The sequence below is a fragment of the Protomyctophum bolini genome (genome assembly GCF_963924005.1).
Source record: "Protomyctophum bolini genome assembly, chromosome: 24".
NCBI classification, from domain to species: domain Eukaryota; kingdom Metazoa; phylum Chordata; class Actinopteri; order Myctophiformes; family Myctophidae; genus Protomyctophum; species Protomyctophum bolini.
The window spans coordinates 13,573,615-13,599,928 of record NC_137885.1 but is presented as its reverse complement, the minus strand read 5'-3'; the positions used below and the strand labels follow the sequence as shown (position 1 = coordinate 13,599,928).

At 44.9% G+C, this 26,314-nt stretch overlaps 2 protein-coding genes across 2 annotated transcripts in view; one reads left to right on the top strand and one right to left on the bottom strand.

The window, feature by feature from the left end:
* The window catches only part of drc11 (dynein regulatory complex subunit 11), a gene marked incomplete at its 5' end in the record, with an annotated part of 82,714 nt that overhangs the window by 42,819 nt on the left and 13,581 nt on the right, over positions 1-26,314 (top strand). The window contains 5 exons of the mRNA XM_080758543.1: positions 2,685-2,791; positions 6,148-6,246; positions 11,529-11,596; positions 11,828-11,910; positions 19,969-20,076. Coding sequence (XP_080614669.1) covers positions 2,685-2,791; positions 6,148-6,246; positions 11,529-11,596; positions 11,828-11,910; positions 19,969-20,076 — 465 coding nt within the window. The remainder of the gene's footprint in view (positions 1-2,684; positions 2,792-6,147; positions 6,247-11,528; positions 11,597-11,827; positions 11,911-19,968; positions 20,077-26,314) is intronic.
* LOC308311436 (kelch domain-containing protein 3-like) lies at positions 14,581-15,678 on the bottom strand (the record flags this gene model as incomplete). Its single annotated transcript, XM_080758123.1, has 1 exon — positions 14,581-15,678. One exon carries the CDS (start codon positions 15,676-15,678, stop codon positions 14,581-14,583), a length of 1,098 nt encoding a protein of 365 aa, XP_080614249.1.

Genomic DNA, 26,314 nt, shown 5'->3' with positions numbered 1-26,314 from the left:
GCAGGCTGAACCGCCTGATCCGCCCACACCCGTTCCCCCGCTACACCATTGCCCAGAATGACAGTCACCCCGTCAACTGGAAGCGCCGGTCGCACGCCCATGCGCACTTCACCATCAAACAAAGCCGAGTGGAACAATAGCTTGTGCACAGGGACATGGAACACAGCCATTCCCATACCCAACACAGGTAGAAATGACCCAGTGTGAGTCTCTTCAGAAAAAGGGAGAGCAGATGACAAAATGAAGGAATCAAACGCACCCGTGTCACGCAAGATAGTAACTGGCACCTTCTCTTTACCACCAAGCATGGAGACATGACCTTTAGACATGAAAGGCAAGAAAGCCTCGTCAGGTTTTGACAACACAGGTACCTCAGTAATTATTCGTTTCACATCACCGGTACCAGGCAACGACGCAGCAAATGCTGCAGGTTTCCCCTTAAACCCACCATTCTTGTTACGCCCCTTAAGCGCCGGGCACTCACGTTTCCAGTGCCCTGGAAGGTGGCAGAAGTGGCAGGCATTCTCGGAGTCACGACCAGCCGGTCCACTATTATCAGAGTTCACATTTCCACTGGATTTGGGAGGAAAGTATTTTCCCCCAACAACTTGGCCAGCTTCTCTGCCGCCACCAGACCACCCACCATTACCACGGTTGTCCCCCCGCCCTCTGTGTGTCAATGAGAATTCATCGGCGAGTGCTGCAGCCGCAGCTGCAGTCTTTGCTTTCTGTTCAATAATGTACATGGCGATTGGTTCTGGGACTGAGTTCTTAAACTGCTCCAGCACAACAAGAGCAGCGAGGTCATCATAGTCTTCCACCCCTGAAGCCACACACCAGCGCTCGAAATGTGTTGACAGGTCACGGGCAAATTCAAGATAGGACTTATTATTGCCTCTCTGCCAACTCCGAAAACGCTGTCTATAGGCCTCGGGAACTAGTTCGTATACACGCAGCACTGCTGCTTTGACCAGTGTATACCTTGTGCTGTCTCGTGCAGACAGTGAGGCGAACGCCTCCTGAGCACGTCCAGTGAGCACGCACTGTAACAGGACCGTCCGGTCCGAATCATCCCAGCCCCGAGCGTCTGCCACCCGCTCGAACAGAGTGAAGAACACTTCCACCTCTTTCTCATTGAATTTTGGGACCAACCGTAAACTATTCAAAATGTTGCCATTGTCACCACCTGACTCGCCCCTCTTCACCTCACTCATCGTGCCATCTCTCACCAAGTTGAGCCGTGTACCCTCAACATCCAACCTTTTCATCTCTGCTTCATGTTTTAACCTTTCTATCGCCAAATCTCTTTCCTTCAGTTTTATCTGTAAGTCAGCATCCATCTCTTTCAGCTTCACCAACTCCTCGAAGGTTAGCCCAGTGGCCCCCGCGGGCACTGAGACTGCAGCTACACCCTCCTCCTGAGCCCCACACTCAGACGGCTGCGGGCTCAAAATGTGCTGCTCATACAGCTGGTCCTTGATCATTACCTTGACCTTATCTCTTCCCGCCCTTTTGTCGGGAATGTCAATGCCGTAATGCTCGGCAATTGACAATAATTGGTCCTTGCTAAAGGAATCTAGGCCCTCCTCCGACGGACCAGAAACAAAATCAGGCACCTCCATTGCAAAATTAAACCAAAGAAAACAAAACAAACCACTCAAAGCCAACGGAAACCAAAGAACGAAGCGCATTTAACCAAATAAATGCCCCAAACAAGTCAAATTAAATTGAGCCTCCCCTCTAACTGCCTAACCCAAACTTATCTAAATCTCAACCCTAGTCTTCAGGGGATAGTTGGGACAGGTATTTACGCACATGAAACGTTGGCGAGGGAAAAAGGTCTCCAGCAAGCTGGCCACCGCCCCAAGGCCAAAGAGTGCTCCCGAGCATATAGCTCCAACCCTTTCTCCCCACACTACGTGTATTATATAAATGCACACAAGTCCCAAAGGGGAAATGCGCTTTGCCTGTCAGAGTCGGCCCAACAAAAAGTGACTTGTAAACAGAAAGGTGTACTTACGTTCCTAAGTTCCGAGACCCGAGTAGCCAAAAAACCCCTCCGCTGGTTCCCCAAATGACAAGGCTCCACCCCACAGCTGCCACTGATGGGAGGTGGGAACCTGAACTTACTTTTGCTTGTTTTAACACATAAGCAACTAAACTACAAAGCCTTGTAGTTTACCAAACCGTTTGCTGTGGACGAGCCCCCATTTGTTAAGGCTGGCTCTTGGGCCTTAACAAAGAGGGGAGACCAGACGGAGTTTAAAGCAGCAAAAAGTATTTTATTTCAAGAATTAATTAATAAATATAATCAAACAGGTCATTCGTAACGTTCCAAAATAAGCTGGCAGGGAACACTGCCCAATTAACAAAACATAACAGAAATCAAAAGTTGCTCTGGTGCTGCTGCCCTGCAGCCTACCTGAGGAGGAAAGAGGAGAGAGAACATATTCACAGCAGGTGCTTTAATAGCGTTTGGGGAGGACACTGGCCAGGTGTCTCCCCTTCTGCAAATTGCAGGCTCCGCCCTCCCAATCCAGCACTGCAAAGGGATTGGGTTAAAGATGTCTGACACAGAACAGCATATAGACTCCTTAAAGGTACAGGGGCCGTCACACCAGTGACTCAGTTCCTCAGCTTAGTCATGGAGGTGTGTGTGTGACTTGGTTCCTGTGTGTGTGCAGATGTGTGGCAGGGACGTGACGACAGCCAGAACTTCCTGCAGAGGTTCGATGCCCAGCTGGTCCGTGAAGAGAAGAGGGAAGAGGTTGAAGACGAGGTCAGAGTTCAGGTGAGACGCACAGGCACACATGCATACACACACACGCACACGGCAGATGACTCCATTCCTCCAGGTAATGAAATATGCACCAGGTCAAGCATCAAGGTCACAGGTTTAATCCCTCCAGTAACCAAGTGGATCCATCCCTGTCCATGTCTGACTCTCTGCCTGCTCAGCGGCACTGACCCCTCTGGTGAAACTCATCTGTCTCTATGTGAGTGGTTCAGCTCAAACATTTTAATTTCAAGGACCCCCACAGCTCAGAGAGCGTACAAATGGACCCGTAAGGGAATACAAAATGGTTCCAATTGTACACTCACAGAGTTACAGGAACCCCCTCAAGTAACCGTGAGGTTCCCTGGACCCCACTTTGAGAACCACTGGTCTATATCAAATTATATCTACTAGTCCATAGACATATGACACACTCCCCCCCCCCCCATGTGGCAGCAAAAGCCTTGAAACTACATATGAAGGCAATGTCGCTGCTAATACGTAGACGTCACGCCCAGCTGTCAACACGTTCCTGAGATTCCTCGTTGACGTAAGCTCAGCTGGTGGTGATTCGACTCGTACTAACCACGAAACATTAAATATCAATAAAATAAAAATAAACGTATTTAACTTTCAGTTTCTGTTGTGCGATGGGCAGATGCAGCCTACCCGGAAATCTCTGGGTTGTTTGACTCATTTCTATTCATATCCATATGAGTGAAAAGGCTGGGGTGATCGGTTTATTTTTCAAACACAGTTCTTATATGAGGCGATCTAAAATCCCCCTATGGAGATTACAATGCAAATAAAAAGTACACAAACCTGGGGACTGACGCCCTCTACTCAGGACTTCGGTGCTATGGGCTATAGTTCCAAACATTGCCCCTATGGCTAGTGTCGCCACTCTCTTACTAGATTACTCTGGGAGTAGTATAAGAAAATGACTTAATTTCTATCAATTTCACACCCAAATGTAATTCATTGAGATTTGTTTTTGTGTGGATTCCTGAGTCAATAAGAGATTCGGTAGGAGACTCCGCCAGGCATTACATTATAGCCCAGGAATGCGACAAAAACAAACAATAAAATCTCCTTGAATTCAAGGCTTCATGGGGTGTGTAATTGATAGAAAATAAGTAAAATCTGTTAGGTCAACTAATCTTTTAAAGAGGTACCTCGAAGCAAACTGTGCAGCGCTTACGAGCAAAGTTCTCAGTCATGGAAGTAATTAAAGGCCAACTCGGCAAAATACATTTTCTTTTGTGGTAAACGCCAGAGTCAGATCAGTGGTATTATTGAGCAGACCACCGACATGGATGCATATGTAAGACAAGTAGACCCTACTACTGCTGGGTAAAGTCCCAGAGCTCCATGAACCTGTCTGCCCTCAGTCTCACCTCTCCTCTGGGATCAGCAGCTACCTTCAGCTGCACGTCCAGGCAAGCACTGGAACCGTGATCTGGAACACATCTCGATCTGTCTCTGTATCTGTCTCTCTCTCTGTCTGTCTCTCTGTGTCTGTGTCTCTGTCTCTGTCTCTGTCTCTGTCTCTGTCTCTGTCTCTGTCTCTCTCTCTATATATATTTATTTAGCTATTGAAAAAGTAGCGGATATAGTGCGTGCTATTCTTGCAAAATTGTGAAAATGTGTGGAAATCTTTGAAAATAAGTGTTTTTCTTTTGAAAAGGTTTGAGCACCACTGATATAGAAAAACCTTTTTTCAGAAAGCTTTTAGGATTTAGAAGACATTTGTTTAATCGGGTCTTAATGGGTTAATGTCTATACTGTGTTTTCCGAATATTTGATCAATTATGAACACGTACAATGTATACCGACACATTTTTACACCGCGGCACATTTCTCTCTCTAGGACAAAGCAACCTTGACATTGAACTCATCATGGACGGGTGCCCCCGTGGGGTTCTCGGGTCACTGGTTGCGTGTGTGCGGCGTATGAAACGACATCTGTGAATGATTCACGCTGATGCACCGATCGAGCCCCCGCGTGTGCAATCTCCTCTCCAATGCACCGAGCCGCCCCGTGTGTAATCTCCTCTCCGAGCGAGGAGGGGCAAAATATGAGCACTCACTGGAGTTTTCACATGAAACCATAGCATCCCTATTCGGGGGACGGACATTCACCCATTAAGACCCGATGATCTGCTTCTACAAATGTCTTCTAAATCCCATAACAGTTTTCTGAAAAATGTGTCGGTGGTTCTCAAACTTTTTCATGTCAAGGACCCCCAACATGATATCTGCCCGTGGACCCCCGTGTAAAAACATGTGTTCTATGCATAGGGAACCCCCGGTTTGCACACATTTTCATTATTCAAAAAATAGCAGATCTACAAGCTCATAGTGCTCATAGAGAATAGCCAAAGTATAAAATGATGGTCAAAGCATTTCAAAATTCTAAAATGACAGACGCTTTCCTGGCCAATCTGCATGTTCACAACGCAGTTTCTTCAAAGATATTTGGTGGAGAAAAAAAGAAGAATTCAGCCTAGTATAAACCCCTGGGTCATTCTGGTCAACAACAGTAAGCAAATATGGTTTTAGTGGTTAAGTAATTTCTCTGTCTCCGGCAGAGGTTTGACTCTCTGCCCAGACCTGAGCCCCGGGCCAGGCCAAGCAGGGAATCAAACCGATCATCACCACTCAATCAAAGGTTACTGTGTTGAAATGTAGGTTCTGGGTTTTTTTTGCTGTCAGTATCGGGACGTGCAGATATTGTTAGGGAGGCAGGGGCTGAAATCCCACTTTTGGACAAAAATAGCAAATAGCAGATCTACATACAATGACTCATAAAATGTCCCTGTGACTCATCTAGAAGACCCCCCCCCCCCTGCATTCATTGCATTGAAAACCTATTTACTTTTTTTAATATATATTTTTATCCCACGATTTTGTAACCCACTTTTCACCCCTGTGTCAATCATCTAATGTGATCCTGGGCTCTACACACCCTCCGCCAACCTGGGGAGAGCAACGGACTTAACTCATGCTTCCTTCATGCTTGAGTGTCCAAGTTGTTCCTTTTCACCTGACAGGGGGGAGTTTCCTTGGTTGGACGTAGCGCGTGGAAGGAACACGTTATTCCAACCAGTTCCTTTCCCCTCCATCAGGCGCCCCGGCTGGCCAGGGGGAGGCAGTTTAGAGACCAGGATTACTGCATGTTTTTGTGAGGGTATCTACCCTAGGGGACACGGGGAGAACATGCAAACTCCACACAGAAAGGCCTATAAACCTATTTACATCACTTCATTTGTAGAATCGTCCTCGGGTCTAAATGGGTTAAGCTCTAGTCATCTCTGGCTTCTGTCTCACTCAGGCTTTCCTTGTATATCTGTTTTTTGTCTGTCTCCAAGGTGGATGAACTGATGAGGCAGGAGTTGAAGAACCTCAAGCTGGCCGTGGATAGAGACAAGGGGAAGAAAAAGAAAAAGCCAAAGAAGGGCATCAAGAAGGTGAATAAATTGTGTTTGTGGAGTCGACTAGATTTAGATAATTTGATTGTTCCCAGACAATTAGACCCCTATCTGTGTCTGGTTTATAAAGCCTGATTTATATATGAGCCGAACTTTACTGTGACATGGCCTGCTCAACTCTCCTAGACATTTGAATTCAAGCTTATACTCATCCTAGATCAGGAACGACTAGCTCCTCTCCAAAAGGCTCATTCATTTTTTTAAATCTTTCAACACTTGTCGAAAATATCATGTGACAAATTATTAATCTGTTCCACAGTCTCAGACATATAAGCTGTCACTCTAAGTACCTTTCATGCTATCAAACTCTACACAGGGTTTTATTTTCTCTATTTCTTTTATTTCTTCACGAGTATGTGCAGTTTCCAAGAGGAACTTGGCTTGGCATTCTGTGGTTTCGGCCAAAATAACTGGAATTGTTGACAGGGAGATGGAGAGTCCAAGGGTGACGTGCCAAAATAGCTTGTAAAAAATAAAATAAGGTTGCAGAATACAGAGAAAGGCAGTGGGGGATGTGTGTTGTGAACTCCAAACCTAAGTACAGTGTCAAATAATTATGTTTACTGAACACTTTCTTTTCACTATATAAAGGCTATACATAATATAATAATTTCACTATGGAGAATAACATGGGGTCATCTTAAAATCGTCTCAATTCTTTTTATAATCATTGTAGTCCAAAAATAAACAAGCTGTCTGAGTTATTGTTGGGGAGGTGTCTCTGTGTCGTTTACAACAGTCAATCACTCATATATGGTGCAGTCTGTTTTTAGTGAAAATCTAACTAATTCAGCAGCAGTAACATTAGCGTTTTCTCATAGTCAGTTGATTCTACAGTACATATCCATATGAGGCCAGGATGACATGTTTTCAAAGACAGTTCTTATATGAGGTGATCTAAAATCCCCGTATGGGGATTACAATGCAAATAAAAAGTACATGAACCTGTGGATAAAAATAAATAAAAACTGAACTGAACTAAGACCTGAATGTATATATATTCACCTCGGTTCGTCCAGTTTGTGTGCGCCAGGTCGCGCCGCAATTTTCGTCTTTGCATTGACTTTGTATGTAATCGCGCCGCTCTAACCATCCAAGTCTGAACTCACCTTTAGGTTATGTCAGTTAAATGAAAAGCTCTTTTTCAGAGCTAGTAACTAAATGCAACAAAGTTTAAATTCATGGATCTCCAACGTCAAGATTACAGAAGACGGTGACACTAAGATTGAGTAGAGGAAGGGTCAAAGCGACATACTGTACACCACATTATGACAGATTAACAGTTTGGCCATAAATGACTCTTTATGGCCAAACTGTGCTTTGGCTTGTTATCCTGACTCTCTGCCAAAATGGCTCAACTTGTTGACGGATAAATATGTTTGTTTCTATGTGTGTGATGTTGATACTATAGTTGATATGATGTCTATATGTTGCTAGACACAGTGTCTGGACAAACTACAAAATAAATACATAATTATAAAGAATATACATGTATTATAAAGATAAGCCTTAGGACTAAGGTTAAGGCTAGGTCTCTAATGAACTGTGGATGAAATATGCTGGGCAGAACTAGGGATGTCCCGATACACATTTTCCATTCCTGATCCAATCACAATACCACAATTTCTGTGTTAACCGATACAGAATACCGATACCAGTGTTGTGATCTCGTGTTGTGTTTATAGCTTTCTAGCTATATATCTTGTGCTGTGTTCATAGCAGACTTCTCACTCATATGTGCACTTGCAGTTTGGGAAACTCCAAAGCAAGCTCCAAATGCTGCAACATTTTATTTACTTGCCATAGTGTCAACCCCTGTGTCGGATCGGTGGTTAGACTGGCATATTTGCCGATACCGATATGACCCGATATGGCAAATAAGGGCCGGTACAGTATACTTTTCCGATACTGATACAGTATCTCTAGGCACTGGTAGAACATAATATTTTGATAATATAAAAGCACATGACATGAATAACAAATCATCAGACTAAGATAATGACACATTTTCATGGATTGAAACACAACTCTAAATATTTTCCTCGACATTTGGGGCGTGCAGTACGTCCTCCTTATTTTGGACTTACTAAAACTAGACGACCCAGCCCAGTTGCAGGGCGTATTTATGGTCAACATGTTGAAAGTACGCAAACACAAAACATATTTGTTAGTTTGGAGAACGCCAGGCAGCGTGTCCATGTCTCCCCAGGCACTGAGTCAGCTGCTGTGTTGAGCTTGTTTTCTGATCACAATGTTCCCCCTCTCTCATCAGAGGTTCCTTAACTCTGGCTACAGCAGTTGAGGGCATTTCCCTCATCCACAGGCCACGATGTAGAGGAGAGGTCACGATGAGTGAAAGTATGTTGGCTTAACGACGACATTGATTGTTGAGTAACACACTTGTTGACTGATGAACTCAACATTCAGGAATATAAAACATTCACAGTGATATCACCCTCTGCTGACACGTGCTGTGTCAGCAGAGGGAGTGTTGGGTGGGAGGAGTAGGACGAGGCTCTTATGTCCTCCCTGTGGGGGCTCCTCACTGGCACGTGAGTCAGTAGGATACAACAGTATGTCCTCCCTCTGGGGGCTCCTCACTGGCACGTGAGTCAGTAGGATACAACAGTATGTCCACTACTAGCTGTGGGGTGTGGGGAACATGCCAACAGTGGGAGGGTTGTGTTTAGAGATCTCTTGACTTTGATTATATTATGGGAATCATTTATAGAGTAGTATGTGACACTTTAAAATGTGTGTTATGACTTGTGATGTCTCTGGACATTGATGCACTGGTTCGATTGTGGAATCAATCCGGGGTTGGTTTGGTCTAAATGGGAGGGGCCTAGCCTTTATAAGGAGCACCTGCCACTGCTGCAATCAACGTAGGATTGTAGGGAGCAGAGCAGACCTTGAAAGAGCCAACCTGGCCAGTGGGCTGTAAACTTGTTTGTGTTTGGTTTGTTTGAATGACCATTTCTTGTGGACTCTGCAAAGGTGAAATAAAAACAGATTGCTTTTGTATAGAAAAGACTGCTTGCTATTTTTGGTATTTTGCCATTTTTTAGCATTTTAGGAGTATTCTGACAGCTGGTTCAGTGACAATTTTGGCCTACACTACCTTCACTCAGACCAGAGTGTGACAATTTTGGAGAAAAGGGGGGTAAAAAGCACAAAAAAAGATTGATGGATGGATAGAAGAGGGGGCAGGAGGGGCCGTGTTACATTGTCTGTGTACTACTCTAACTGATTATAAGATCCAACCAGTGTTGTTTTTGGCAGCAATTTTTGATTTTGGTTTTAGTCATAGTCTCTTGAATAGTTTTATAATGTATAATATATATGTATAATATAAACATATATTTGTTTTAGGGACCTTGACATGAAATAGATTGAGAACCACTGGTTTTTCAGAAAACTGTCAGTATTTAGAACATTGTATAATCAGGTCAAAATGGGTTAAAATATACTGAAAAGTAACATACTTATGGACATATGAGGTTTCCACCAGAAATGAGACGATTCCCTTGTTGAAATCAGATGGAATGCAATTCTCCATAACGTAACACAATGCCGCCAGAACCCATCCGGCAGGGTGGTCCCCTGCTATATCTCTATCAATTCGCAATGTGTTTCAGGAAAATAAAAACATTTTCCTTGTAAATATTTAACAGAAAAACAGGATTGAGTCAACATGCTTAAACAACACGTTGTTACTCTCTGTGATGTACTGCGTGTGGATTGGTCTACATTTCCCCGTCTCTCTCTCTTGCATGTATTCCATTTATATTTCTGTCATCGTGTCTCTTGGTGGAAGTGCGCGCACGCTGACGTTTCGCTGTTTATGCAGAACGTCTGGTCTGTGCGTTGTGTTTGGCCGTGAGAGACTGGGCGTCCGTGGTGGAGACAGCAAATTCTGACATACAGTAGAGTACACACTAGACAGGTTGATATGGCAGACCGATGGGGTTAGAATTTAAGATGTGTGTGTGTGTGCACATATTGTGTGTTTAAATACGTCTCTTTGCATGTGTCTGTGTATGTGTTCATGTTCTTTATAGCATGGATGTACACATGTGTCTAGTTGTGTGCGTGCGCTGGGTCATGTTTTTTATTGCTTTCTGCTTGTCTAATGGATGAAAATCATTGCTGGTTGCTGTCCAATTCTCATGGATGTGAGAAGAATGCTCTACTAGTACTAAGTCTGTTGGGATATCAGAGTCACAGAGTGGGAAAAAAAACGGACCCCTGAGGACCCCAGGAGAGTACAAACCCAAAGTGTTAGTTTAACTCTGAGGGTAAAGAGCTAGACCCCTAAGGGCCAGTAGTAGACTGCACAGCACAACACAGAGCGTGTTAGTTTAATATTGACAGTGTGAGAGTGGACCCTTCCTTGACCAGACCACTGGAATCATAGCGTCTCTCTTCTCGTTCAGCGAAAGAAAATAGCCGATAATACAAGCTTGCGATGGTGTCGTGTTGAGCTTGAAGAAATTTGGTGTGGAGGGGAAAAAGGAGCAGACCATGTATGGATCCCTGTGTGACGCCGGTCAAAGTGTATAGGGTTTAAGTGGATACAGTTTAAGTGATTTTATTTTTTAGCTTGTAGATCGGCTATTTTGGTAATGAGATTTGGTGTTGAGGGAAGGGAAAGTACCTAGGCCTAAACAAAGTGTATATAGGGTTCAAGTCGGTACTTAAACAATATTACAAACATTACAAACGGTTACCCTTAAAACTTTTTTTCAAATGACAGATGAAGCCACTACGACCACAAATGTCCCAAGAAACTAGCTAGCCTAGCCACCGAGTCTGCTGCGCTCTGAGAGAAAAGCATGGCCGAATTCTTTGTTTTGATTAGCCGTGCCATTATCGTGGTTTAAGCACGGCTAGAAAGTTGTTTCAACCAATCGGATTGCTTCCTCAAAACGACCTGTTGTGTAATTCCGAGTTGTTGAATTGACTGAACATGTGCAAATAAGGCAAAAAGCAACCGTTTCTCAAAGCACCTTGTGGAGTTGTTTTCAAGCTTTGTGTGCCCAAGACGCAAGTTAAAAGTTGATTTCGTCGACTAATAAATACTAAGACGAAAAGGGTTCGTTGACAACCTTTTTTCACTGACGAAAACTAAATGAAAACTAAGCTATGATGACCCCTGGGAGTCCCCAGAGCCTGAATCCCACTTTGAGGACCACTGCTGTGTCTCATACAGTATGTACAGTATAACGGGTTCATTGCTGAAACTTTCTTTGTTTTATTAGAAGAAGAAGAAGAGTAAGAAGACCAGTAAGAGAAAGAAGAAGAAAGAGAAGGACCTGACAGCAGACAGGTGTGTGTGTGTGTGTGTGTGTGTGTGTGTGTGTGCTCTGTTTCAGACACATGTTCAGACTGTTCACATTCTCTCTCCATCCATATCTCACGCTCTTTCTCTGTGTCTCTCTCTCTCTCTCTCTCTCGCTCTCGCTCTCGCTCTTGCTCTCGCTCTCGCTCTCGCTCTCGCTCTCGCTCTCGCTCTCTCGCTCTCTCTCTCTCTCTCCCTCTCTCTCTCTCTCTCTCTCAGGTGTCTGGAGTCTCTGTATGAAGAGCTGGTACTAGAGGGCATCCTGATTCGACCAATGAACATCAAGCTGTCGGATTACATTGGTACTGTTTCAGCACACGCACACACCATTCCGTTGGGTATCACGTTTTTGAGTGGTGCAACCATTCCTATAGACAGCTATGTGTGTCTCTGGCTGGCTGTGTCTGAGCACGAAAATGGCATTTGCTTGGTTTTCACCACCAAGTGTCACTGTTGCGCAGCCTAACACACACATTAACTGTATGATTTCGGGTGTGACGGTACAGTACAGTAGAGCAGGGGTATTCAAATGACGGCCCGGGGGCCAAATGCGGCCCACGGAGCTCCCCCTAGTGGCCCTTGGAACATTTATCAAAAAGTTGCACCACTCAGTTCACACAGGTGTGATTTTAAATCTTTTGTAATAAGTAAATACTTGAGGAACGGAGTCAAACCTCCCTCGCAGCACACACACACACACACACACACACACACACACACATGTGCACGCTCTAACTCCAGCCAGACTCACTCTATCATGCAGAACAGACACATGTTTGAGGATCGTCTTCAGCCCAGAAGGTCCTCCGCGTTTCACTGTGTGTCTCTCTCCCTATTCTATCTTTGTCAGCTCCGTCTGTGCATGTGTGGCCATTTTGTCTCGTGGGTCTGTCTCGCGTTAGCCACACCTGGCTGTAGGCAGTGCCGGAGAGGGATCGTGCGCGTGTGTGTGTGTGGTGACTTCAAATTCCTATCATGATTTTTTCATTGGTTACGATTAAAGGACGAAGTTCTTTGTCCTTTCTATTAGTAGCGCCCGACGTGCAAGACACGTTTTATCCAAAAGACAACGTTTATTGATATGAAAACGGATCGCATCGCTCCACAGCCTGGAAGCGCCTGTTGCGCAACCCTCAATGTTGCACAACAGTGAGACGTCATCGAAAATGTTCCCCCCCCTGTTTAGCCGACGACAACGAAAATCTTAAAACGTCTTAAAACTCTTAAAACTCACGATCTAAATCATCCCGTCTAATTATAAAAAAAGATCCTGTGTTAGACGGCCCTCCGCTGTCCAGTCGCTGGTCGCGATAGATTTATTCTTACCTCCCGTTGTTGCCAATTGCCTCTAGAGTGGTTTGGCTACATATAGCTGCTACAGCTGGAACAATATCCGGTCCGTCGGTAAAAGTGCTCCGTTGCTATAAATCGACTGGGCGCTATAATTTAATGGATTAAATAACCCCGGGCAATTATGTAAGGTGTAAGACTATATACATACAATTGTTTAAAAGTACTGGCAGGACACCTTTTTTCTTACCTTCTGCAAAGAAGCAATGAGGACTGTGCAAAAAGGACGGTAGTAATTTAGTCGCCGATTTGTACTGTACAGCAGGGGTTCTCAACGTTTTTGGCTGTGGACCCCCGGATAATGTTTTGGCCATGTGGCCATTTTTTTTCTTTTCTTCTTTCTTTTTATATTTGGGGACCCCCAAAAACAATTTGGTACAGTATAAAACAGTATAAACATTTATACATAAATGCACTTATTTATGAAACTTAGAAGGTATATATATTTACAGTAAGTATGTTTATCTCTGTACATCGGTGTAAGAAAAATTTAGCAAACGAGCACCATTATTTACAGATGAATGCAGTCGTTGTTTTTTATTATTTAGTTCGTCTTTATTTTCTTGTCCGTGTCATTCGTTTATGGCTCCGACATCCATTATTTCATACTCTGGCTATTCAAAAATAGCAGATATACTAAGTGTAGCTCACAGATCTACAAGCTTGCTGTTTTTGAAAAAGTGTGAAAATCTTTGAATATGTAAATCTGAAAGCGAACATCTTTTAAGTCAAATCTTTGCTTCTGGGGGAGCAACATATTTTGAGGTCAGCGGCCAAATACATGTGATCTTGGGAATCCTTGACATAAAGAAGTTTAGAGCACCACTTGATATAGCAACAAGTTTAGAAGGGGTGCAGTACGTTAGTTAGACTAGTCATTGGTCCGACAAACGACAACCCACCTCAAACCCATAACCGCAAGCACGGGAGCAGACGCTAGTCCGACATGCGTCCGCATCTCGGACTAATGCTCCGTTGGATTTAAATGCGGTCCCGGTTTAGAAGACATTTGTAGAATCAGCCTTTCAAGTCTTTCAAGTCTTTTTGAGTTAAGGGTGATGGAAGTTGAGATGTGGCTGCCCACCCTGACCACCTCTGGGGTCTGAGATAAGAAGTCTATAGGACCCAGCCATGCATGCGTCACAGAGTTCAGTCCCCGTTCAGCCATTTTGTTACCTAGCCTGGAGGGGGACTGTGGTGTTAAGGTACAGTCTGACATATTTCCGTTCCCTGTTGTTATCAAGATGGGAGCGGGGTGACCTAATTCCCAGAGCTATATATTTATTTTGTCCCCACACACAAATATGACTTTGGCAACACAAACATTAAATCCCATTGACAATGAAGAGAAACTTTACGTCATATGTAGACGAGCAAATCGGCTAACCAATCACATAAATTCAGTTGTCCATGAGATGATGTATGATGATGTATACTGATAAGAGCGCCCCTCATTTCACACGGGTGTGATTTTTTTTAAAAGTTCGAATCTACATGTCTGCAGAGACATATTATGCTTTTGTATTCCATCGTCTCACTTTGAGATTATGAAATGAGCTCTCCAACAAACAAACGGATGTATGCTTGTTGTGGAGCTAATCTCATATAAACCGCCGCACCGGTCACTGGAAAATATCCTGTGCACGGCGCCAGTATGCCAACTTGCGTCTTATAATTCGTCCTTTAGTTTTTTTGACTGCTTCTGGTCTCATCGCCGCCAGTTCCCACCTGATATTATGTGGGAGATCCGACCGCTCCAGGCCGTGCTTGATGGCCGCCAGCTTGCATAACGTCTTGAGACTCGGATTCAAGTCCAGGATGTACAGGTCACGGGACGGCGTGGAGTCTCTGTATCCGCCAAAGAGAATGATGCAGTCTCCCACCATGCAACAGCACATGCCCCTCATCCACTGACACAGGGCCTTGCCCTTGGGCTCGACCTTCGTCCAGGAGAAAGTCAGCGGGTTGAACTTCCACAGATCGTTGAAGACCCAGTCCTTGTGGGAGCCGCCGAATATGTAGAGCTCTCCGTTGTAGGCGAAGGTGGAGTGATATTTGCGACTGACTGCCGGCGTCTTCAGCCATGAGTCGGTCTCCGTGTCGAACACTCGGATGCTGCTGTGCAGCCGGTCCCCGAGGCCCCCGAACACGAACATCTTTGTCCCGATGATGGTGGCAGAGTGGCAGGATGACACGGGCGCCGGAGTTCCTCCGGTGTGGATCAAGGACCAGGCCATCGTGACGGTGTCCAACTTGTAGATGTCGTTTGTGCACCCTGTCCAGTTGAATCCTCCGTAGATGAACATGACCTTGCCCAGGACGCAGGCCGTGTGCTTGTACCTCGCCCGTGGCACGGTCTGATAGATCTTCGGCTTGCACCACCGGTGGGTGTCGACGTTGAGCGCGTAGAGCGCACTGCAGTACGGGACCCCGCCCCATATGTAGATCACGCCGTCTATCAGCACGGCGGTGTGGCCGTGGCGCATGGAGGGCACCTGTTGGGGGCGCTCCCCTCGTTCAGCCGTCACCACCCGGGGCAGCGTCGTCCACCGCAAAGACACCGTGTTGAAGACGCGCACCTCGAGCTGATCCCTGTCGTTGGTGTAGGTCTCCCCGTCGCAGTAGCCTCCAAACGAGTACACCTTGTTCCCCAGTGCAACGGCAGCATGGTCCTTGTCCCTGTTAGGCCCTCCTTTCAGGTGGACCGTCCAGCGAAACATCTAAACCACCGGGAACATTATAGATTAAAAGAAACACAGGAAGTCTGGAGCTCTCTGCTGGAACTGTTGTCCCCTGTGACCCCGACTCCAGATAAGCGGTTGAAGAAGGATGAATGGAAGCCCTGAGCTGTAAAATAAAACAATGGCGTCCTGTCTTGTATACTTGGACTTATGTTGTTGTGGCAGCCCAAAACCTGGCCAATCCACAAAGTCGGTGTGTTGGGTCGGCCAATCGGGAAGGCCTGTTGCTTTCCCTTATATGGCGAAATGATTGCCATGGTAACCCCAGCCCAGCCCTGATCAGAGCTATTTAGATGAGGGAGTTGCAACAACTCTAGGGGTTCATTTCATGGGGCCAGAACAAAGGTGACTCTGTGTGGCTATAGGGAGCCTAATGGCGACAAAACCCTGTACCGGAAATTCACGGAATGCACTGGGAGTTGAATAAAATAATCGATTTTAGACAAATGAAAGAAGATCTATCACAGGTTATTTTCAGATAACTTGTGTTCTGATTTGCAAACGATATTATTATATTGACGTCTCGAAAGAGCACAATGCTGCAGCTGGGTGACTCTGTTTTGTGTCTGTGTGTACCACGGAATGTGATGATTTTGTTGGCTGAGCACGGAATGTGATATGATGATAAGAGCGCCCCTCACGTCACACAAGTATGATTTTTAGTAATGGTATGATATAAACATTACAGAGACTTTAGTTGTTGCTGTCATGTTGCACACATCTAAAATTGCTGATATTTGCACTGCCCTCATTGAAAACAATGTATTTCTAGTCTTGAGCGCTGCATGGGTGATGTGGCCATGCTGTCGTCCCCCCCCCCCCCCCATTGGCGGGTGCAAACCACCCACGCGTGGCCACGGCCCGCGTGGCCCAGTGGACCCTATGCCGGTGGTACCAGTACAGTGGCATTGCATCTTCAATCAATGTAACGTCATGTGGCAGCCATTGCACAAACAGCTGCAATTCATCCAAGGCTGCACACACTCCTTAATGAATTACAATGTGTTGCGTTTACTTTGGAGAAAAACCTACAGTAACATGTAGAGATTTAAGAAGAGCTTGCTTTTTGAGTAGAGTCATTTAATTTCTGTAAACCATTTGTCAAGATAATAAGCATTTTCCTTACTGGCAGGTTTATATGCAAGCCGAGGCCTTTCCATTATCGATTATTTGTTCCAAGTTCACTCAGCCATTGACGGAATGTAGGCCTGAACTGGGATTTCCATTGTTGTAAAATGAGTCATTTGGCCTCAATAACGAGTGTCTGTCTGTCTGTCTGTCCCTCCCACATCTTTAGTTGTGACATCTCTCTTCCATGCTGTCTGCATTACAGCAGCTCTGATTCATTCCCTCTCTGGGTTTATCTTTGTATTTTGAACTTTACAGGGAAAGTGAGACGTCCGAGCCCTATTACTTGTCCTTCACGTCTTTTTATTGAGACCGTAGGAACTAGGAAGCCTTGGACGTAAGGAGAGAAGACTCTGCTGTTCCCAAGCCATGTAGTGTTGAGTGCGTGCGTGTGTGTTACATCTGGTTCCAGGGACAAGGGAGTTTTAAATCTCTCTGGTGTGCATCCGTCCGTTCTCTCTCTCTCTCTCTCTCTCTCTCTCTCTCTCTCTCTCTCTCTCTCTCTCTCTCTCTCTCTCTCTCTCTCTCTCTCTCTCTCTCTCTCTCTCTCTCCAAGACTCACTGCTGTGCATCGGTGCAACGGTTTCTGATCATTTTCATGCGATCGCCCATCATTTCCATTTTCCATGTCTCGGCACACGTGTCTTCCTGTGATCTTTGTGTGTGCTCTTGCTGTGAACAGGTTGCTCTGTCCATACACACACACACAAGCGCATGCTCAAAGTGCTTCATGCGTGTAGCTCGGGGTGCCACTGGACACTGTCAAGATAGTTTGCATTTATTTTCATCCATTTCAAATTATTCTGTTTCTCATCGTACGCTCAACGGTCTCTATGGTGAACTCGTTTGTCTGACGTTTGACTGTCTCTTTCTGTCTCTTCCTCTCTCTCTCTTTGAATCATATTTGAACTGAGGACCCCCCCCCAAAAAAAAATCATATTTGAACTGAGGAACCCCCAAAATAATCACATTTGAACTGAGGACCCCCCCCCAATTTTTTTTAATCATATTTGAACTGAGGATCCCCCAAAATATCATATTTGAATTGAGGACCCCCCCCCCCCCCAAAAAAAGAAATAATCACATTTGAACTGAGGACTTAACAACGTGACACACACTAAAAGGGCTACCGGTATTTGACAATTTGGCTCATGTTTGATCCGTTTTTATATTAGTTTGTTTAATATTGATGCAGTGAGTGACTTTACTTCCCCAAAAACAGAACTTTCGTGTCTGACAATGGCTCCGAAAATGTCTCCTGTAATTAGAAATGGCACATGATGTAACATTGACAACATACAATTACATACATTCATACATGGATACATACATAATATGTATTGGACTGCGCTCCTCCTCTCTCTCCTCTGATGTTATGATGATACTTTAGGACGTGCACGGCTGCACGCTTCCCCGTCCCTGGACAATCTGTCTCAGGGTGGTGCCCTTTCATTTCTTTTCATTCAGATTTCCATTATTCCCAAGCACTCCACGCTCCACGTATTTTCTTTTTCCCCGCTGCGGATTCATCTCTGTTCTTCTTCCCGGTGGTGTTCGTGTTACAGTGAGCGGTTCTCGGGACATGTTATTCATTTTACTCACTCTCTCACATCTTGTCATGTTCATGTCGATTGCACGCTCTCTCTCTCTCTCTCTCTCTCTCTCTCTCTCTCTCTCTCTCTCTCTCTCTCTCTCTCTCTCTCTCTCTCTCTCTCTCTGTTAGTCCTCTCAGACGGACATCTCTTCCCTGCTCGGGGCGTTGATGTCTTCATGATATTGTTGCTGTCGGGTGGAAACCCTGTATGTCCAAAACTGTTCCATTTCAATGTAAGGCTTTTGAAGATTGCACGGAACCAAGTTTATGGACTCGTTATTATTTTTATGAAAACATACAAATTTGGAGATATGTTTCTGACTCTGACATCAACGATATTCATGTGTAATAATCTTGGGGCGTCCCTTCGTCTCGTCTCTTCTCTGATCTCTCATCTGCTTTGTCTGTCTGTAATTCCCATTGTTTTGAGGAGGCCTTTCATCCCCAGCTACCAGCTGTACTGTGTTTGGCATGAGAAAGGGGAATGTGTTTTAGCCCATAGAGGTCAAGTCCACTATAACAGAGTCTGCGTGCCGTTTATCTACAGCGGTGCTTCTCCAACTGTTTTAATTTCAAGGACCTCCAGTGTGGTACGCATTAGGCCACGGTCCCTGGCATATCTTTTCAAATGGGGGTCCGTGGGCTGATTGGTGTCAATTTGGGGGTCCTTGACATGAAAAAGTTTGAGAACCACTGGTACAGATACTACTGATAAAAGTCCAACAAAGTTGTTGTTTGACTAACCGATCGGTCGGTTTCGTCCCAATTGTCTTTCTGCCATGTGAGACGTAGCTCGAGACCCAGAAATAGAAATATATTGCGTCCAAAATGTACAATAATGTACACTATGAATTCATCACTTAAGTCCTATGAAAATGGCAGACCTATAATCTCAAAACATTTCAGAAAGATATATTTTTTTATAATAATTTGGAGATATTTACTCACCGCCCATAATAATAGGGTGGTGACCCAACAGCCCAATGTTTAGGAAACAACAGCTAAAGGACAGTCATTCACTTTGCATGATGTCTGTTCCAAACAGTGACTCAAGAATGAATCAGCAGCTGAGCAGCAAACCTCCCTGTGAAAAGCTAAACTCTCAACGTTGTATACCGCCCTGCCCCTTATTATCTGTCCCGGTGAAGTCTTTCTGCCCCCAGTGGCTATGGAAAGACTGAATATAATAATGATTTAATAGACTGAATGAGCAACGCAGAGACCTGTCCATTCTTGCTGTGACATCAGAGTGATGTCATACACATGCATAATGGTAAGACTCGACAGAGATGGCATGACTACCAAGAAATTGGATTTCCATGAACTATATAGCCTCAGGAAAGGATGAGGTAATTGTGTGTGTGTCTTTACATGAATCATACACAGATTAACTTGAAAATCTTATATCTCCACATTTTTTTGTACCCAATCGTATAAGAGTGTTGCTATTTTTGAAACATTTTGTCTATTGCTTTCCCAGTTTAAATGGGTCAATGCTCTCCTCCTTTCTTCAACCCCCCTCTCCTCTCTCTCGTCTCTCTCTCCAGGTGAGTACAACTACCTGGGCACCACCCTGCGCCAGGCGGGCATTGAACCCATGCCCTCTCTGTCAGACGTCAGGCAGCTCGTTGCCCTGTACGCCATCCTGCCCCTGGGTGAGTGACACACACACACACACACACCTACTACACACCACACCTGTTCAGCCTCGCCTCACGTACACGCGCACGCACGTGCAGGCCTGCCAAGTCAATATAATCTGTATAGTTCTGCACGTCACATCGGTTCAGCAGATCTACAAGCTCAAAGCGTGCTAATTCGTGACGTTCTTTCGTGATTGCGGATCTGCTGAAGAATGATCAAGTACAGTAAGGCGTTAATTAAAAAACCCACCAAAAGTTAAAATATGGAGATAAGAGGTTTCTGCCTGAGACAGCAAGGACAAACACAGGTTTCTCCACCCGACAGTATTCTTAAAGTCCACTCTGTGACTGACTGACAGACAGACAGACGTCAAAACAATCTGTCAGCAGTCAATGGGGTGAGAGTGAGTTAGACGGAGACAGTCTTACTGAACAAACACTAGACCGCCCTGCTGGTACAGAAGACATCATTCAGCACCTCCAAGAAGCACAAAAGACCTGGACACACGTACGTGTACGTGTGTGTGTGTGTGTGTGTGTGTGTGTGTGTGTGTGTGTGTGTGTGTGTGTGTGTGTGTGTGTGTGTGTGTGTGTGTGTGTGTGTGTGTGTGTGTGTGTGTGTGTGTGTGTGTGTGTGTGTGTGTGTGTGTGTGTGTGTGTGTGTGTGTGTGTGTGTGCTACAAGCTCACAGAAGTATAAAATAGGACTCGTTCATCTCTCTCTTTATGGAAATGTTTTTTCCATTGGCTTGAGGTTTCCCAGTTGTCTCTTTTATCGGCTACAGTTTTGAGAGCAGAGAACAAATTGAGTTAATGTTTCAACTGTTTCACATGAAACGTTCCCCGAGTCCACATGCAGGGCCGCCCGCACGCACGCAACGCTCTGTTCGAGTGAAGCAGATTCTATGTAAATCAGTCCATAATTATAGCATGCTTTCCTTTTATGACCTATTTATCATCACAAACCTTGTCCGGTTTGGTTGTGATGAATCTTAAGCAGATCTTCTGTGGCCTACATGAACACGGACTGAATGTTTCACCCACCAGGGTGGAATCCCTACTGTGTGTGCATGGGACTGTGTGTGCAAGCGAGGGCGAGTGCGTACAGTATGTGCGTGCATCCTTGCGTGTATGCATGATGGAATCCGCGTTGGGTTGGTGTGGGTCCCATCATTATAATATGTCTCAGAAGACTGCTTCCATGCGAGTCCACAGTACTTGCGGTTAACCCTGCAAATCACAGCAAAAAATGCAGCCATCTTAATTGACAAAATGTGCTATAGTGAGTCTGTGTGACTCAAAGTTTAATTTCTTTATCTCTGTAACTGTGCATGACAAACAAACCAGGGAGACTCATGTACTAAGTGTGTGAGCGCAGTTGTCAACAGAACGGACGTCGCACAGTGTTATACACCACCGGTTCCCAATCTTTTTCATGTCAAGGACCCCCATATTGACACTAATTAGCCCACGGACCCCCATTTGAAAAGATATGTCAGGGACCCCATAAGAGAAGACTTTTACGGCTCTAGCAGTGATTCTCAACCAGTTTAATTTCAAGGACCCCCAGTTTGACATGCATTATTTAGTCTACGGACCCCCATTTAATGACATTTCTATCTCGCGTTTCATTGCAAGTCAAATGAGGACAATCACTCGTCTATTTCTGCTGCTTATGCCAGATGACGTGAAACATGTCGTCATGTTCACAATGTCAACAATTCACTACACGATGACGATACACTATTGATCTCCTCACATCATAAGTGTGACCTCTGCCCATTGAGTTCAATGGAGAGGTGGCACCAAGTCAAAGTCGTACGATTTGTCACACACGTTAGCGCAGTGAAATTTGTTCTCCACATTTGACCCATCTCTTGGAGCGGTGAGCTGCAGCCGTGCCGCGCGCTCGGGAACCATTTGATTAGTTGATTTGACCGGGGAGGCATTGGGTCCCATTTTTACAGTCTTTGGTATGACCCGGCCGGGGATCGAACCCCCAACCTCCCAGTTTCTGGGCGGACACTGAGCTTGGTTGGCACTGGCAGCTGTTAACTTTCAATGGTGTGACGTCCACTGTCATCCAGACGACCGTTTGAGTCCATCTCATCTCATTCAGTGCATTAGTACAAAGATGAACTCCACGGTTGACACGCAATCGATCTTTGACCCTCACTATGAAAGCGTTTTGGTCCCCGGTCCGGTGGTGGCCTTCTCCTGACCTCCTATGACGGGGTCAAGAGGTCACGCATGGGACTGCAGCCATGCCACAGACAAAACACAGAAACCCTAGAGTGGCACGTGGCATTAATATTTCATCCTGTGTGTGGGTGTGTGTGTGTGTGTGTGTGGCCTTTTAGACTGTGCGTGACCCTATAGCAGCGTCATGGTGGCTCTGTGGTGACCTGCCTCTCATTGTGAACTGAAGAGGTGTTGGGTGTCACCGCTACTTAATTGGGGCAGGCAAAATAAGCTTTTAGCTTCAGCCTACACCTTTTCCGGATCATTTTAACCCATTTAGACCTGAGCTCGATTCTACAAAATGTCTTCTAAATTTTCTGAAAAACCTATGTTTCTATGTCAGTGGTGCTCAAACTATGGACCCCAAAAATTATATGTATTTAGCCTCTGACCCCAATCTGAAAATATGTTCCAGGGACCCCCCAGAAGAAAAGATTTGAGTTAAAAATGTTCACTCTGAAAGAATATTATATTCCAAGTAGTTTGAACAGCTACATTTTCTATTTCTTAACTAAAATGTATGAGTTGTACAATCAATCAATACTTTATTTCAGACCCAGGGAGATCCATATCACAGATAAAAGACATACAGTACAGTAGAAAAGAAATACAAATAAAATACAGTTTTGCGATGTCTAACATGCAGACACGTCCGCCAATGCTTCCACAGTTTGGAGGAGAATCTATATGAGCTGTATACAGGGTTAGTCAAAGCAGTCACATTATTTGACTCAGTTGCTCTACACATAAATATATACATCAAGTTGAGCTGCCATAGACTAGCGCTGCGTGTCTGTACTGTCTGTACTGTCTGTACTCTCCTCCCTGTCTTGTGAGCCCTGCTGCCGTCTGCAGCTGCTCTCTTTGATCCCCTCGGATGACCGGAGCACAGCTAGCTCTCTTATTTACGAGCGACGCGACCATTTTTATTGCATTTTGTGAATGTGAATGTCAGTGCATGTGAACATTCAACTCTCCCAGGCAGCTGCCAGTGTGAGTTCTGCATCAGGGTCGGCGGGCGGTGATCCCCTCAGAAGAAACAAGTGGAAAACACACCATGCCCCTTCTCCTGCTCAACTGGACTCTTTCCAGTGGGTCAAAATTACCACGGCCAATCTTGGCTTATGAGTTATTTTAATCAGGCTCCTGAAAATGGTACATAATAGTAATACATTTTATTTATAACGCACTCTTGCAAATCTCAACATGCAAAAATTGTTTTAAAAAAACATGGAATAAAAACAGGATAGGCAACCAAACAATAACTAGCGGCTGGAATGTTCACCAGGCCCGAAGGCAAGATGCACAGCTCGGGCCGCGGTGAACGCCGAACGGGACCGTAAATGACCACTTCCAAACGGAGCTAATCAAAATACTGTATGGGTGGGTGTAGGCTGCTACTCACATATAGTTGCGCCTGCCTGTGGCTGTGACAGTGAATGGGACAGCTTTGGGATTCAGGAAAGTTGATTAAGTTCAAGTGGTAAAGTTAACGTGGGCATGTGTCCATCTTTACTGTTGTCTGTCACTTCACTCACCTCCAGGCTCCAGTCAAAGTGTGGATGGAGCTGTTCTGCTGCCACCTGTACCATAACTCTGATATATAACATTGTGCAATCTAGGACTGGATTGTGTGTCTTTGAAAAGAGCCATAGTTCTAGTAGCAGTTTTCCACCACCAGTCAAGCACCTGTCTCTCCCCAGAGTCCTAACGTCCACTCTGTCTCAGATGGACTCCTGCCGAGGAAGACGTCAGGCTATCTGTCAGCATTCAGTGGGGTGGGAGGTGGGTTAGACACAGACAGACAGACTGATTACTGATTACTGAACAAACAGACCGTCCTGCTGGTAGAGAAGACATCATTCAACACCGCCAGTCAAGTAGCATCAAAGACCCCTGTGTGTGTGTGTGTGTGTGTGTGTGTGTGTGTGTGTGTGTGTGTGTGGGGGGGGGGGGGGGGGGTCACTGGTGCTCATTATATGATTGCACACTTCTATCTACTACTCATCTGTTAGTATAGAAAGTAAAAGATGAGTTAATTTTTTTTCATTTGTTGCTTTCTTTTGTTTTAGGGATTTTAGCTGTTTTTGAAAGGGGGGCGGGAGCATTCGAGCATGGGGCTAAATATGTATTTCTTTACTAAATTGTATTATTTACTATAGACCTACTAGACCCCAAGAAATTACATCTAGCCACAAAAGATCACGGGATCTACTGAATGTGTCAAACTGACATATTGAGCCTATTACAGTGTGGCTTTCCCCCAGTATAGGCTACCTTCATATTCAGTAGATCCTGTGAACTTTTGTGGCCAGATGTAATTTCTTGGGGTCTAGTGGGACTATAGTAAATGATACAAAAATAATTAGCTATAAAATTATGTAAAAGAATACATATTTAGCCACATGCTCGAATGCCCCCGCCCCCCCTGTCAAAAACAGCTAAAATCCCTAAAACTAAAGAAAGCAGCAAATGAAAAAAATGTAACACTAATCTTTTACTTTCTCTAATAACAACCTAAAACATGAACCTTGGTTGAAAAAGTTGTCCTTTAAGTAAAACGCAAACATTGCCGGCCACGTGCACAACTGTACATGGACACGCCTCTCTTCCATGCGCTACGCCACCTGCCCATGTGTATTAAACATACCGGCACGTTTCTCACAATTATAACTGACAATAGCACATTGTTGTTGTTCTCCGCGGGACGGTGGCTTCTCTCTGAGAGTCTGGCACGCGTTCAAAGACACGCGGGGAAGTTTCAGCGTTGAGGACCTGCTCCCTGGAGGGCCGTGTTCCCAATAATACTCCATAGAGGGATAATGCCCTACGGGACATCCCATAATAAAATAAATAAATAATATGTGCAGGATATTATGTCCAGGGAAGAAAGGAGAAACATTAAAATAAGCTGAAAGATAAAGACTTCCCCCAGTGAGCGTGGTCACGTCAACACGGTATTGAAATGCCCAAGTTTTGAACATAAGGACCCCCAAATTGACACTCATCAGCCTGCGGACCCCCAGTTTTACAGACCCCAATTTAATGGCATTTCTATCTTTGGGACCTCCAATTTATAGTGTAAAATCAATGTTAATTTAACTCTGAGAGTGTACAAATACAGACCCATAAGGGTCCATTTGGTTCCAAACTATAATTTTGCTGAGGACCCCCTGGAACTCCCTCAAAGACCCCTGGGACACTTTGGGAACCACTGGTTTACTGTATACAGCAGACATGTGAGGTGTCTCTTGTTAAGGAAAATCTCTGATCCCAAGGCTTTAACATTAACAACACTGACCCCTACTGCATGCTTCTAAAATGGCACTGTGGAGAGTTTGGTGACAATTGTCCATGAAAGATTGTATAATGGCAGACATGACATCTGCAGGGCCTTTGACAGTCTGCAAAATAAGGCTTTTAAACTCAAGTAAATTGGTTTAAAGGATTAAACAGATTTTTCATGTTCGTCACCATGTGATGAGGATGTTTTTATTTATGTTGGATCCGTTTTAATACTCGCAGAGCGGTGACTTTGCAATCACAGCTGTTCATTTCCCACAGCTTTTCTGCCAGCCATTGTTTGTGTGTGTGTGTGTGTGTGTGTGTGTGTGTGTGTTTACTTGACAGTGTACTACCATACTTGTGTGGGCCAAAAGTCCCCACAAGTAGCCTATAGTAGTAGAATTTGAGAGAAATAGACATTGTATAAAGAAAATCTCTTTTGATCTCACAAGAGAAAGGGGTCTTTTATGCTGAAAAATTGTCATGTTAAAAACATATGTAAAAATGGCATTCATAAAATTGGCATCCTACGATGTTGATGTCCTCACAAGTATAATAAGTGTGCATGCGTGTGTGTGTGTGTGGGGTGCTCAGCTGCTCTTCCCCCAGGGACCAGTGGGGATTCTCAGGGACGGTGTTGCACCTGACCTCCCCCAGGGTCTGGACTCTGGAGGGTGAGGTGGATGTGGTGGTCCGGCCCGGCTCTCACGCTCAGCGGCCTGGCA